Source organism: Gorilla gorilla, chromosome 14, assembly GCF_029281585.2.
Source record: "Gorilla gorilla gorilla isolate KB3781 chromosome 14, NHGRI_mGorGor1-v2.1_pri, whole genome shotgun sequence".
Lineage (NCBI taxonomy): Eukaryota > Metazoa > Chordata > Mammalia > Primates > Hominidae > Gorilla > Gorilla gorilla.
In genome coordinates, this window is record NC_073238.2 from 59,233,934 (window position 1) to 59,249,871 (window position 15,938).

The 15,938-nt window shown below is 39.1% G+C and overlaps 1 protein-coding gene across 1 annotated transcript in view; it reads right to left on the reverse strand.

Annotated features, from left to right (window-relative positions):
* The window catches only part of NUFIP1 (nuclear FMR1 interacting protein 1), a 46,549-nt gene that overhangs the window by 22,044 nt on the left and 8,567 nt on the right, over window positions 1–15,938 (reverse strand). The window contains exons 5-6 of the mRNA XM_031001364.3: window positions 15,517–15,593; window positions 2,167–2,259 (exon numbers count right to left, since the gene is read on the reverse strand). Coding sequence (XP_030857224.2) covers window positions 2,167–2,259; window positions 15,517–15,593 — 170 coding nt within the window. The remainder of the gene's footprint in view (window positions 1–2,166; window positions 2,260–15,516; window positions 15,594–15,938) is intronic.

Here is a 15,938-nt window from a genome sequence, read left to right on the forward strand (position 1 = left end):
TAAATAAACATGCTCCTGGAATAAATCCCATTTAGTCATGATGTTATATCCTTTTTACATATTGCCAGATTTGATTTGCTAACATTTTGTATAGGATTTTTGTCTCTCTGCTCAAGAGTTGCGTTTGTTTCAAAATTTTCACTTTACATATTTTAAAGCTATGTTCTAGACACATACAGATTTAGAATTGGTATGTCTTCTTGTTGTTGCACTGACTCTTTTAACATTACAGAATATTCCTATTTATCCCTAATAACACATCTTGCTTTAACATCTATTTGGTCTGACATTAATATTGTTATACCAGGTTACTTTTGGTTGGGGTTTGCATGGTATAACAATTAGTGCTGATCAACTGTAATTCATATGTGAAAAAATTTTAAAGGTCCTTAAACCCTACACTATGTACAATAATTAATTCTAGACATATACCAGAAATGCAAAGCAATAAATCTTCTAAAAGAAAACATAAAGAAATAGTTTTATGATCTCCAAGTAAGCAAAAGTTTTTTTTAAGGCAGAACACACATAGCACTGACCATAAAAATAAAAGATTAATAAATCAGACTTCATGAAAATTGAAATTTTTATTTATAAAAGACACCATTAAGAACTTCTGTTTCTGGCCAAAATAAAGTAACAGGGACTGAATTTATCCTCCTACCTGAAATAACCAAAAAACTAGCCAAAATGAATAAACGACGGTCTCTATGACACAGGGCATGAAGCAACAAGAGAAGTGAGCCCTGAAAGACAGAAAATAAATGAATAGTGAACCCTGCAACTGACCTTGCTTACAGCCTTAAAGAGTTTCCAGACTGCGGAGAAGAGGAATCCAGATGGGACCTGGTAGAATCCCTGAGTTGAGGAACTGGAGTTGAGACACCAGAGAGAGCAAGACATCTAGAGCTTCAGGATGTACATGAGAGGAAAAAACTACAGAAAGAGACAGAACTCTAGAGATTTGCAGAGGATTTACCCTGGACTATTTAGCAGAAGACTGATTGGCATGTATTTGTCAGGAAACTATCCAAGGTTGGGGAAAAAAAACGACCCAAAAGGATCAGAGTTATCAGCACCTCATCTTCACTCCGAGTCATAACTAGGGCCTGTTTGTACCTCATATTTCACAGGGCATGGGGTAAGATACCCAGTAAGATCTTACATCAGTAGTGAGTAGTTAGTTTCAGACTAAACACTGCTCTGGTTTCATCTAACAAATCTTAAAAGCAAGATCCAGAATGATGAAACTGTTTCTAAGTAACTCAGTTGTCTTCCCAGAAAAAAGTTCAAGAACATTTATAGAAACACAAAAATATACAGCACCTGATGTGGTTTGGTTGTGTCCCCACCCAAATCTCATCTTGAATTGTAACTCCCACAATTCCACATGTCATGGGAGGAACCAGGTGGGAGGTGATTGGGTCTTTCCTGAGCTGTTCTTGTGATACTGAGTGAATGAGTCTCATGAGATCTGATAATTTTAAAAAGGGGAGTTTCCCTGCACAAGCTCTCCTGTCTCTGCCTGCTGCCATCCATAGAAGATGTGACTTGCCCCTCTTTGCCTTCTTCCACAATTGTGAGGCTTCCCCAGCCACGTGGAACTGTAAGTCCAGTTAAACCTCTTTCTTGTGTAAATTGCCCAGTCTCGGGTATGTCTTTATCAGCAGCGTGAAAATGGACTAATACAGCACCCAATAATGTAAAATTTCCAGTGTCAAGTATCCAATCAAAAATTACCAGGCATGGGGCCAGGTGCGGTAATCCCATCATTTTGGGAGGCCAAGGTGGGCAGATCACGAGGTCAAGAGATCGAGACTATCCTGGCCAACATGGTGAAACCCCATCTCCACTAAAAATACAAAAATTAGCTGGGCGTGGTGGCGCACGCCTGTAGTCCCAGCTACTCGGGAGGCTGAGGCAGGAGAATGGCGCAAACCTGGGAGGTGGAGCTTGCAGTGAGCCCAGATGGCGCCACTGCACTCCAGCCTAGGCAAAAGAGCGAGACTCCGTCTCAAAAAAATAAATAAATAAAAATAAAAATAAATAAATTTATCTTTTTAAGTAAATAAGTTACAAAAGCAAAGATTTCATAATTGAGTACATAAGGGTTTTAAGATTTTGTTTTGTGCTCCTTTTCATTATTCATAAGCATAAGGAGCTTACCCATATTGTGTTGTTGTCAATACTGCTCCTCTCTTCTCCTTTTCAAGTTTTAACTTCTTCTTCCTTTCAATATTGGCCAGAGTTGGATAGTTTCTAGAAAATAATAAAAGTTAATTATAATAGGGCTTTTAGAGTACAACTTTAAATAAGCAATCAAGCAATTGCTGAATTTAGCAATTTTGTTTAACACCTAACACAGCAAATTATAAACCTTTAACTGCTTCTACAATTTTTTAAGAGGGAAAAAAGTACTTATAACAATGTTACCCAAAGTGTGGACCACCTGCTGATCCACAAACTTTGCTAGCAGTCTGCAACTAGATAAGTGTACACTGGAATTTAAATCAAATATATCATACGATGTGCTCAAACTGATCTAATTCATCTATATGGCATGTACCTATAAATACTGTAAAAAAAATTTTAAGTCTATTCAATTTATTCTAGTCATTACCTTTTATTTCCTTCTTATTTATTTATTTATTTTTGAGTCGGAGTCTCGCTCTGTCACCCAGGCTGGAGTGCAATGGTGCGATCTCAGCTCACTGCAACCTCGGCCTCCTGGGTTCAAGCAATTCTCCTGCCTCAGCCTCCCGAGTAGCTGGGATTACAGACACCTGCCATCATGCCCGGCTAATTTTTGTATTTTTTGTAGAGACGGGGTTTCACCATGTTGGCCAAACTGGTCTTGAACTCCTGACCTCAGGTGATCCACCTGCCTCAGCCTCCCCAAATGCTGGGATTACAGGCGTGAACCATCACGCCCGGCCAAGTCTATCCAATTTCTTATGCAAATACATGCTAGGTATATCAAAGTTACCAAGACGAGGAGGAGACAGTTCTGAAAAAATATACATGGTGGCTCACGCCTGTAATCCCAGCATTTTGGGAGGTTGAGGTGGGCGGATCATTTGAGGTCAGGAGTTCGAGACCAGCTTGACCTACGTAGTGAAATACCATTTCTACTAAAATACAAAAATTAGCCAAGTGTGGTGGCAGGCGCCTGTAATCCCAGCTACTCGGGAGGCTGAGGCAGGAGAATCTCTTGAAACCAGGAGGTGGAGGTTGCAGTGACCTGAGATCGTGCCACTGCACTCCAGCCTAGGTGACAGAGCAAGACTCCCTCTCAAAAAATAAATAAATAAATAAATAAATAAATAAATAAATAAATAAATAAATAAAATAAAAAATATACTGTCTACCAGGAGGATAAGAAAAGCACACAAATAGTGATAACATAAGACAAAAGTACCCAAGAAGGTATAAAGATTGGGGGGTGGGGGTGGAATGGAAAGACTATATCTAATTGGAAAAATCCATAAAGAAAAGAAATAAAGAAACTGGTCTTAAATGGTAACAGAAACCAGAGTGTGTTAAGTAGGCCAAACAATGCAAACAAACCAAGACTTCAGAAAGTGAAAGAGGCCGGGTGTGGTGGCTCACGTCTGTAATCCCAGCACTTTGGGAGGTCAGGAGTTCAAGACCAGCCTGGCCAACACAGTGAAACCCCCATCCTATTAAAAATACAAAAAATTAGCTGGGCATGGTGGCGGATGCCTGTAATCCCAGCTACTCAGGAGGCTGAGACAAGAGAATTGCTTGAACCCAGGAGGTGGAGGTTGCAGTGAGCTGAGATCACGCCACTGCACTTCAGCCTGGGCGACACAGAAAGACTCTGTCTCACAGAAAAAAAAAAAAGTGAAAGAGATATCTGGAGAATGACAAGTAGTTAATATGGTATGAAACACAGTTACACGCAATCAGACTGGAAAGGGAGACTCAGGCCAAAATGTGTCTTGAATACCAAACTAGAAAGTTTATATTTAATTCAGCAGGTGATAGAGAGCCACAGAAAGTTATGAACAGGGAGAGATATGTGCAAAGCAGTGATTAAGATGAAATCTGACAGAAGTGTGCCAGATGAATTGCTTTCTTTGTTTCTCTGCACAGCTGTGTGGAGATGCAGACACCAAACTTTCAGGAAGAGGGCAATAGATTCTAGGAGTATAAAAAACATAGAAGGAAGGGACCACAGCTCTCTACTACCCCGTCTGGCTGCTGATCAGAGTAAGTTTGGAGAAACATCAACAAATGTGTTCTGCCATTGCTTCTAGGACACTTCTCTACCTTCTGCCTTTTTTTAAAACATTTGCAATACTGACTTGAATAGCACAGACAATATATAAAGCCTATGAGTGGGCCATACTGAAAGACAGGAATGGAAATGACATTGGGTAAGTGGTCAAGTAATCAGAAAAAAAATGCAATGAATTTCAATGAGGACAGTGTGAAGCAATATATATCCAGTCAAGAAAAATAGACTCCATAAAAAAAGATGATTAATGTACAAACTATAAATAAACATAAAAGGAAAAGATCAAGGTCATAGGAGATAAAAATCTGACAGTCAGCAATATATGACTACATTTTTCGAAAGCAAACATAATCTAAGGTTATATGAAGTAGACTCTGGCACTTGTACGAGTGTGACATCTTCCTCCAGGATACTCAAAAGCAGTCAGATAATCTCAGGGCACTGTGTCCAGTTCTGTACTTCTAAACTAAAGGAACACTGAGAAGAAAAAAAAAAAAAAAAAGACTTGGAAGGGATTCAGAAGAGACCCAAAGATTATTAATAGGATGAAAAATAAAACCTCCAAAGAAAGATGAAAGGAACTATTTGCAGCCTTTAAAAGAAGATGAGAAGCGACAATAAAAATAGTTTTACAGAGAGGATGGTCCAGTTGTTCTCAAACTGAAGAGAATATGCAGAAGTAGAAATGAGAAAAACAGTAATGATTTTTACAGGCCTCACAGCGGCGAGACATGTAACTCACAGCTACTCAACACCCTCCACAATTCTCAAATTTACTTATTACTTAAGTTTCAACATTTTTGCAGAGTATTGCAGACTCTTACCATGTTGGGCTATATGTTACATGATAAAATTTGGCACTACAGTGTACTACGTACCAGAGAGCAGATGCTAGGTAACTGCTTTTCATTGGTAAAGAATTTAAACTTGTTATAGCAAGTGGATTTTAGGTAAGATATAAGAAAGAGTTCCCTAAGTGAAACATCAAAGATGTGATGTGTAGAAACTCCTTTGATGGAAGCCTTTTAAAACAGCTAATTTTCTCTTTCAGGCAGACTGCAGTATCATGTTCCTAAAGGTAAAGAAACTTAACTTCCTAAAATTAAGTATCATGTTCCTAAAGGTAAGGAAACTTGTCTTCCTAACATTAAGTATCATGTTCCTAAAAGTAAGATTAGAGTTTTAAAAAGTTGTAAGATTTTATTTTTCTTGGTGCTGAAATCAATAAAATCCTATTCCAAAATTTATTACATTCTTATTTACACAGAATCCAGATATTTAAAACTAGAGAGAAAAACGGTTGCTAGAAAGCAAATTATCGCAAAAAAGAAAAATCAGAAACACAAGACCTAATTACACACATAAACAACAGTAGGAAGCCCCACTCCACCAACATGAAGCTGAGATAAATGAATAACGAAAAAAAAGGAGTTCTGATGAAGGAGTTCAGGTTCCTAAAGTACAAGAAATAACAAATCCAAAGACTATTGAAAAAACATAAATTATGTCTTACATTGCAGTTACATACATGTAAAGCTTAGTCCAATATCTCCTGTTAGAGAATGGATAATATGAAGTTATAAAGACCGTGACAAGGGAAATTTTCACAGTTGGTTTTTCTATATTTTTATCTACTAAAATCATTTTCTCCCTGTACTTCTATCTTTCCTCAGTTCACTAAGAGGAAATGGTCCTGAAACTATGCTCTTTTCCTTCCTCTCTTCTTTCATTTTTTACCTCTTCTTCACCTTCCCCATTGCCTATACCTTATGCCTCCAGTGACAATCTTTAAGCACTACAGAGCCAACACATGGGCAAACCGTCCTAACCATTATCTTAGCACAGACCATTCTGGTCACATTATTCTCTCCAATTTTTTCCTTATGCTCAAATCACGACCCATTTATTGGCTTTTCCCCTCTGCCTGTTCTATAAAACATAGTTACTCTTCCCACTCTCATTGAACCACAACTGCTTCCACACAAGCTACACTATTGTACTTTTCTTTCTGAACATCAAAAAGATACAGCATTCTTTAGAGCAGATCTCCTGTGTTGGAATTCTGCATGAACCAGGGAAACAAAAGGATTTCCTCAGAGCCCCAGTAAGCGTTGAAATAAATTGTAAAACTACTCCACCTAGTGGACTCCCAGTCTGCTGTGAAAAATGTTCCACTGTTTCTATAATAAAAGCAAGGTTTTGGAAACAAACCTCTACCACTCATTTTCCCTAAAGCCAAATCATACAGCACTGGTACTACATAGGACAGGAATTAAGAAAGAATCACTTTTTTTGGTGGCTTTTTTTGGGGAGGTAGGCGAAACGCTATTAATGGAAAGCCTTAAAAGTTATTAAATTAAATACACTCGGTACCCCTGAGTCTGACTAACCTGAAAAATACAGAGATGTAGAAGTAAAGACAAAGATGTACTTTCGTCAAAGATAAGGAAGCCATATGCCAAGCAAACCTTCAGTTTTCTTTAAGCTTTAAAATTCTTACTCTGTGAAATCTTTCACAAGCTTTTCCTAACAGAGCAACTACCTAAAGACCTTATTTTTCCTGCATGTCAAAGAATATAGTGGCTTCATCGGAAAGAATGTAGCTCTCACACAAAGATCAAATTCATGAAATAAGGACTATTCTGCCACACCAATGTGGAACTTACTCTTTTTAGGAGTTCAAGTAATATTTTTTAAAAATTGAGAATGACAGGAATGTAGAAAGTAAGTATATTTTTGTAACAGGTTTTTTTTGTTTGTTTTTTTATTGAGACAGTCTCACTCTGTTGCCCAGGCTGGAGTACAGTGGCATGATCTTGGCTCACTGCAATCTCTGCCTTCTGGGTTCAAGCAATTCTCCTGCCTCAGCCTCCCAAGTATCTGGGATTACAGGTGCGTGCCACGATGCCCAGCTAATTTTTGTATTTTTAGTAGAGATAGGGTTTCGCCATGTTGGCCAGGCTGGTCTCAAACTCCTGACCCCAAGTGATCTGCCTGCCTTGGCCTCCCAAAGTGCTGGGATTACAGGTGTGAGCCACCATGCCCGGCCCATAATAGGTTTTTAAAAAATTGCTAGTGGGGATAGTATTTGTGCATTTTTGAGAAATCTATCAAACATACCAAAAGAAGAGCAGTATTTCCCATATCCTCTAATAAAATATACATACAGAAAAAATATATATGAACTCTTCAGAATATATTAAAGAGCAAGAACCTGAGAAACAAACTATGGAAGAACCTCAGATGAACTCAGCCAGTGCCCAAAGAATTTTCAGAGCACTTACTAAACAAAGCAACATCACAGGTATAAATAAACTTCATCCAAAATTGCCATCTTCACCCCATTTCCTCATTCTCTTTAAACACCTCTAAATTTCACAAATCTATAACCTCACTTATTCCCTCAACAGATTTTGCCCATTCCTCTTCCAAGGCACTTCTACCTGCTGTCATAGCATACCTCTGGAAACCAGAGCTAGACTCTATCCCCTCAGCCCCTACCTGTCCTACATAAAAAGAGTCACCAGCAAGCCTATTAAATGCTTGCTCAAACCAATCCTTTATTCAGAAGGACAGAGCTGCTTCCAAAATTCACTTATAGTTTTGAAATTCCACTGTGCCACCAAGAACTAAAGCAAACACTGCTAACTGACTATTCTCCCCCATTCCTTAACAATTTTGTTTCAGGCATACCATCAACTCCACTGCCACTGAAAGTGGTCAAGCAGCCCACCTCTAGCCAATGAGATCCATATAAATTATCTCCTGGTTGGAAATAAAAACAAAGCTACTCTTTTCCCAGTGAAAAGGGGGGAAACTAGGCTACGTGTACCTTTTGTCTTTTTCTCTTCTTTCTGCCTATTCTGTGGCTTAATATTTGCATATGCAAGAACATTCTGGTGACAGGCAAGAGGAGAGCCGCCTACTCCGGTGCAACAAGAGACAGCCTACGTCCATGGTACTGTCATGCAGCAACAGCAGCCCTGGATTTATTTCTTTTTAACCTTGGGAAAACGACACCTCTTTGCACTAAGCCATGGTAGTAAGGTTGCCATTCCATTTCCTACAGCATGACTAGCTAATGCAAGTACCACTGCACCCTACCATCTCCTTTTATCTGAATACTTTCCATGCTCAAATAGGCTTATCTTGATTTAAAGCTATCCTCCTAAACAGTTTGGCAGTTTCTCATAAAGTTAAACATATGCTTACCACATGACCAACCAATCTCACTCCTGGATATTTATCCAAGCCAAATAAAACCCTATATTCAAAACAAAAACCTATACGTGAATGTTTATGAAGACTTTATATAAAGGCTAAATACTGGAAACAACACTCAACTGAGAATGGATAAACAAACTGAGATACATCCATACTATGGAAAAGAGTAATACTCGGCAATAAAAAACAAACAACTGCTACATGCAACAACATGGATAACTTTCAAATGCAGACTAAAAATAAGTGAGTCAGACTAAAAAGGCCACATACTGTATGATTCCATTTATGTGATGTTGCTGCAAAAGTATGAATATAAGAACAAAAAATAAATCAGTGGTTGCCAGGGGGTGGAGGGGAGGCTGCCATCAAGGCATAAGGCAATTTTTCCAGGTGAAGAAACACTGTTCTATATCTTGATTCTGGTGGTATTTATATGACAGTATATATTTGTCAGAACTATCCACTAAAAAGGGTGAATTTCACTATATGTACAATATACATTAAGATAAACTGGGGGAGGGAGGCCTCTTATAGGAAGTCTTGAAAAACAAATTGACGGCCCTCCCCTCCAAAAACTCAAATATCCCTTGACCAGTCAGGATTATCCCTACATAGCTAAAATTAATGCTTCAGTTACTTGTGGTCTTATGGCCACCTCATGTATATTTATTCATTTCACACTACAGTGAGAACCTTAAAGGCACGAAGTTACTTGTGTTTGTTTTTGGTGAACTCAGCCACATATAGCAAAATCTTTGTCCTTTCAAATACTGAATGTTTACCTCTAATTTTCAAACTAAACTATTGTCAAGAAGTTATGCAAAGATAAGCAAAATGTCTGTTAACATATATTCAAAGGTTGCTGAGATTTCTTGCTAACATTAGAAAATCAAACTAGTCTTCTATCAGGAACTTTAAATAAATACATGCTGCCTATGCTAGTTTTCATCTTCAAATATTAATGTTTCCAAAGTTTCTCTAGCCAGTGGAAATTTTTTCCTTTAATCATTTATTCACGAAACCACAAGAGGGCATAGTTCACACTCGTGTAGGGAAAAGCCATTAATACTTTAAAATACGGATGAATTTGGTTTGTCCCAGTGATGGTCTACCCTACCCTATGTAGTGAGAATTTAATGTTCAAAACCACAGCAGTTTAAGTACTATTAGTTACACTATAATTTCCAAGCATAATGATTAATCATATCAAAATATTTCTGCCCAATTTCTCTAAAAACAACAAAGATACAGCTCAAACGTGACTTATAAATACAAGTCTCAGTAAGACTTCTCCAACCACTTACTTGTGTGTACCAAAATAGAATTATACCCATAAGAAAAATATCTTCAAGCGCCATTTACACACACTAACATTTATAAGCATTCCCTATAACTATGGCACTATGGGATACAAGCAGCCAGGTAAAAGTTGGTTCTTACATTTCAGAGCTCACACTTAATTCAAGAATAAAAGACACATATGCAAAGAAGTTCACCAACAGGGTGATAAAGGATATCTGTGCTAAAGAGGCAGAAAGGAGATACCATATTCAAAGAAAGGCAAGACATTTCTCTAGGCAGATGAGAAAAAATATACCCAAAAGTGGATGGATTTCAGATGAGCTAAGAGCAATGAGCAGAACTTTAAAGATGGAGTAGGTAAGATCTTCTAGAAGCAGCACCATGAACAAAACTAAAAGGGCGAAAGTTCACAAACCCTGTATGAGATATCATAAATAACAAGTTTGACTGAGACAAAAAGCCCCTATAAGCAAATAACGTGGAAATAACCAGAAAACACAAGTTAAGTCCACATTATAGGATTCTGGTTGCCAGTTCTATGGAGTTTTATTCTCATAGGCATTTTAGCTGATTAAAAATAAAATCAGTTTAACAAACTTTTAAATTTTACACTACACAGTCATCTACATAACTAAGAAACATATGCATATTGAACATCTAATTTTGCACCACAAAACAACAAATACAAAGAAAATACCCTAAACTTCTCTTTGGTCAAGTCAACTCCTTAAGTCAGATAGCACTGCCCAAGTGTTCACTTGCAGACTACATTTCAATTGTGTGGTTTTCTTGAACAGGATGTAGCAACTGAGCCAGAGCTGGGATTTTGCCAGATGAGTGCAATGGAGGATAACGGAAGAAGGAAGCTGAGATATCGACAAGAGCAGCCGAAGTGAAATAGGCTGGGTAGGAAGTGAAGGAAGAAGGAAGATAAAAGAAAAACAAGGTAAAGAGGATGGGAAGCCTCAACTATTCCAAGCCCTGGTAGAGATGACAGTGAGCTGGACGGATGGAAAGAGGAGTATGTCCAACTTTAAAATCCAGGATGTGGTCATGAAAGTAAGTGGCTGAAACTGCATGAAGGTGAAGGGCACTGGAAATTTGTTTTGTTTTGTTTTTTTGAGACAAGGTTTCGCTCTGTTACCCAAGCTGCAGCGCAGTGGCGTAATCACAGCCCACTGCAACCTCAAACTCCTGGGCTCAAGGGATCTTCCTGCCTCGGTCTCCTGAGAGGCTTGGACTACAGGTGCCCACCGCTGCACCTGGCTAACTTTTTATTTTTGTAGATACCAAGGGTATCACTTGGTTGCTCAGGCTTGGCCGTTAGAAATCTGAAAGTGAAAAGGTACTGAATGAATTCAAAATATACACAATTCCACTGCAGCATCTAACATGCCAAGGGCGAGTGACAAAGGCAATCAATCCCTGGGGAGGGTGTGAGAATTGAAGACAGATGGCACAGAGCTCAAAGGAGAAAGGCCAAGGAGTAATCATCTGGAATCCTCATCAAGGAGGCCCTGTGTATGTCTCAACATCAGTCACTTTTAGTTTTTGTTTTATTTGACCTTTCCATCGCAATCTGCACTGCTAATCATATCTTCCTTCTCAAAATTTTCCCCTCCACTGGCTTCCAGAGGAAGTTTTCTTCTACCTCTCTGGTTCCCACTCAGCAGGCTTGTTGGATTTTATTCTCTATTAGACCTTCGGATGTTGGAAGGGCTCAAGGTTCAATATTAGGCTACCTTCTCTTTTCACTCTACCCTGTCTCTGTGGGGAATCTCTTCCATATTCCCAGTTTCATGACTCAAAAAACTATCTCCAGTCTAGTCTGGTCCAAGTCCCAATGCCTACTCAACATCTTCAAATAGATGCCTCAGGATCTCCTCAGACTCAACAATGTCCAACCCAATACCTCCAAACCCCATCCTCTTCCAGTGTTCCCCACCTCAGTAATAGGAACCACCTTTCATAGAGGTGCTCAGCCTAGAAACCTGGAAGTCTCCTAAAACCTCTCTCCTCTTCAACCTCACAATCATTTAATCCCCAAACACTGCCCATTTTCACCTCCCAAATGTTCTACATCCACCTAGTTCTCTCCATCCCCACAACTGCCATCTTTGTAAAGCTTCTATTTTCTCTTACCTATACTCACAGTTCCTTGAACATGCTAACCTCTGTCTGACCACTAATCCCTGCCTCTCCTTATCTTTTCCTAGTTAGTTCTGAATTCAGCTACCCCTGCCTTTGTCATGAAACACCCTAATCTTCCAGACTAGATGAAGTCCCCTTCCTCTTATATGCTGAGCGAGGGAATAGCAGAGGATAGTGGGAGAGTGAAAGTGCTATAGACATCGTAGAAAAGAGTAAAGTTGGTTACCATTAATTTAATAGCAGTTCCACATTTCCCAGTTTAAATTATTTAATTTATACAACCACAAGATAGAAGAACCAAAGTTGGCAAATCACGAAGTCACTTCAGACCTTCCCTATACCCTTCAGTAAACTCAAAGCTTCAGAAATTTAACTGTTTAGATAACTTTTAAGTTGCTTTACAATCAATGCTGACTAGTAACCACTACCATTCCCCTCAAGAGAATTAAACATTTATAAAAGGGACTGACACCAATAAGTTGAACCAACCTCTAACTGATCAAAGTCCAGGCTAAGTAGTAGGGGGAAAAAACCTAGTGTCTTAGCAGTTAGGCCACTTCCATCCCATCCAGCAGGATACAATCTTCCATACCATCGTCATCAGCTCTTTATAATGTACATATCAGAAAGGAAGTAGAGTTAACTTCTTGTTTGATTACTGCTCTATGCAAAAAATGAAAGAAGGAGGAAGGAGAAGGAGAAGAAAGGAGGAAGGAGAAGGAGAAGAAAGGAGAAAGGAGAAGGAGAAGGAGGAGGAGGCGAAGGTGAGGAGGAGGAGGAGGAGGAGGAGAAGGAAGAGGAAGAAGAGAAGAGGAGGAGGAGGAAGAGGAGGAAGAGGAAGAAGAAAAAGAAGAATAACAACAACAACAAGAGGAGGAGGAAGAAGAAACAACCAATAGATAGAAAAGAAACAAGCAGAACAAACAAAACATTTTTTAAAAAGTCCAGCTACTTGGGGAGTGGTGTCATGAGGAGAAAACCTTGTATCTATAAAGAAGCTACCTACAGAAGCCAAGGAACTTCAGATATCGTGCTTCAAAATTCCTATGTCAAACTACTTCATGGTCTCAGTCCATTTTATGTTGCTATAACTGAATACATCATAAGATTGGATAATTTATAAAGAAAAGAAATTTATTTCTTACAGTTTTGGTGGCTGGGTGGGAACTCTCTGCAGAGGCCCAAGGCAGCAGAGGGGCAAGGGGGCTCACAGGAGACAGGCAAACTGATCTTTATAATTGACTCACTCTGATGATAACAAGCCCACTCCCTTGACAATTCACTACTCCTTTAATCCATTAATCCACCAATCCATGAATGCATTAATCCATTTATGAGGGTTCTGCCTTCATGACCCATCACCTCCCAAAGGTTCCCACCTCTCAACACTGCCACACTGGGGACCAAGTTTCCAACAAATGAACTTTTGGGGGACACATTTAAACCACGGCATGGTCCACACTCCTTCAACTTCTAAGTTTGACCTTGCAATTGGCTAAGGCTCCCTTATCACTGCCAAGGTTAAGTATTCCCACACTACACTGTTTAAGTACTTCAGTCAACAAATATGTATTTCTCACATACTAAATTCTAGGCACTGTGCAAAGCACAGCAGAATCAAAGATGTATAAGACCAGGGCCAACTACAATGTAATGTGACAAATGTACTATGGTTGTATAAATAAGCTATGTATTTGCAAAGGAGGTAGTAAATAATGCTTTAGGGTAGTGTGTTTCAGGGACTGGCAACCAGCCAATCCACACACACCAGAGTAGAAATCAACTACGTCACTAAGCATGATATTTAGTTCAGCTGGTATTTTTTCATTTTTTCTTATCAACAAAGGAAGTAATATACTGATTTACATTCTGGTACAAGCTCTTTTGTTACAGACTGGCACTCTGGTAGCACTGACATAGAGGTGGTGGAAAGTAAGGAGAGAGCAGTAAGTCAGGCAACCTTTAAAACAAGCCTACACAATAAGTAAGATTTTGCCAAAGAGATCAAAGAAAAAGGCATTCTAATATACTCTACTACAGGTGGCCTAGATTCCTTCATTTGCTAGCCACAGATGCTCTTGAAATGCTATATTATGTCCACCAAGTCCCGTTGACTGGTTGGACCCGACTTGTTTAAAAATTGAATTCCTCAGCTGGGTGTGGTGGCTCATGCCTGTAATCCCAGCACTTTGGGAGGCCGACACAGGTAGATCACTTGAGGTCAGAAGTTCGAGACCAGCCTGGCCAACATGGCGAAACCCCATCTCCACTAAAAATACAAAAATTAGCCAGGTGTGGGGGCGCACGCCTGTTATCCCAGCTCCTTGGGAGACTGAGGCAGGAGAATCACTTGAACCCAGGAGGTGGAGGTTGCAGTGAGCTGAGATTGCGCCACTGCACTCCAGCCTGAGTGACAGAGTGAGACTCTGACTCAAAAAAAAATTGAATTCCTCTAATTGTCCCTTCACCCTTATCCAACTCTTTCCTTTGTACACAGTATTAATACCTGATACACTTTTGTTGAATTATATTTATTCTCAGTTCTGAATCTTCGTGCTTCTGCTGGTCTTCCTCAGAATTACCTCTAAAGCCTTGAAGGGCAGCATCTAACTTTTTCACAGAAGAGTACATCTGGCACATCACCACCCATGACAGTGGATTTAAAGTGAACCTTAAACTAAGGTGAGCCAAGTACAAATGTAACCTGCTGCTCATAAGAGTCTGAAGTATCTTTCTTGCCCTTTAAGGATAGTTCTTCTTGTTTTCATCCCAGGCTCTCTTCATTTTTTAATTCCAGGAAAAGAGCAGTTGACTTTAAAAGTGCAACTGATCATTACAGTAGTTCTGCATAGTCTTCTGCTTCAGGATGAAGTGTTCTAGTCTTTTCTGAGAAGGCAGTATAACAGCGCCCTAGTGGAATTTCAAGTATATTACAGCTAGACTTCAACTAAACTTTCTTCCTTAGTAAGTGTAAAACCACAGGTTACATGGTGATGCTCAAACTTCTTTAATCATAGGAATGAATTCCTGATCTTCTCATTGTTAAGAACAAGCACCTGTATCTCTTATCCTTAGCACCTGTGCATCTTATTTAGCGGTAAGCCTGGGATGAAAACAAGAAGAACTATCCTTAAAGATCAAGAAAGATACTTCAGACTCCTTTGAGCAGCAGGTTACATTTGTACTTAGCTCACCTTAGTTTAAGGTTTCAGTGTAAATCCACTGACATGGGTAGTCATGTGCCAGATGTACTGTTCTGTGATAATACACTTCTGTATAATACACTTTTTGGTAAGAGTACCCACCCATTATTGCCTCAACCACTGAACATCTGACAGGTGACATGCAGTAGCCCCCCTCAAAGAGCAACATACAGTCCCATTATGACACATTTGCTACTTAAATGAAGAGTTCTTATTAGGTCTTCCTAAAACTACGTTCAATAATAGTCTTATATAATATGCCTTATGGTCCTCTTCCCTAGTTCCAACATTCTAAGGGAATTCAATGAATTTAACTACATTAATAAGCCTTGTCACAGTAAAACAGTTATTTCACCAGTTTTGAACTCTACTCACTTCCTTCTTTCTTCCCTCCACCGTGCAATTTCCTCTGGAGTGTCTAACTTGATCTTCTTCATGCCAGGAGCATGCATCTAGGGGGAAAAAGCCTGCTGAACATCAGGAGGCAATATCATATGCTTTTGACTAACTTGGAGACTTTGTTTCTACAAGTAAACTTATGTTGGACACAATTTTAAAACTAAGTAAGCAGGTTGCATCTATTTGTATCATAACTTTTCCTTTAAAGGAAGAAGAATCTATCATGTATTTAATTAGTGCTATTAATAGAGGGAAAAGGGGTAACATAATTTTGATTACAAAGTAGATATGCCACCCATTCTCTCAAATGACATTAAACACCCAAATGAATGACTTACCAATCAAAACCTAGAGAGGCCACTAAAGATATGAGTAGACGTGACAATCTGTAGCAGCAT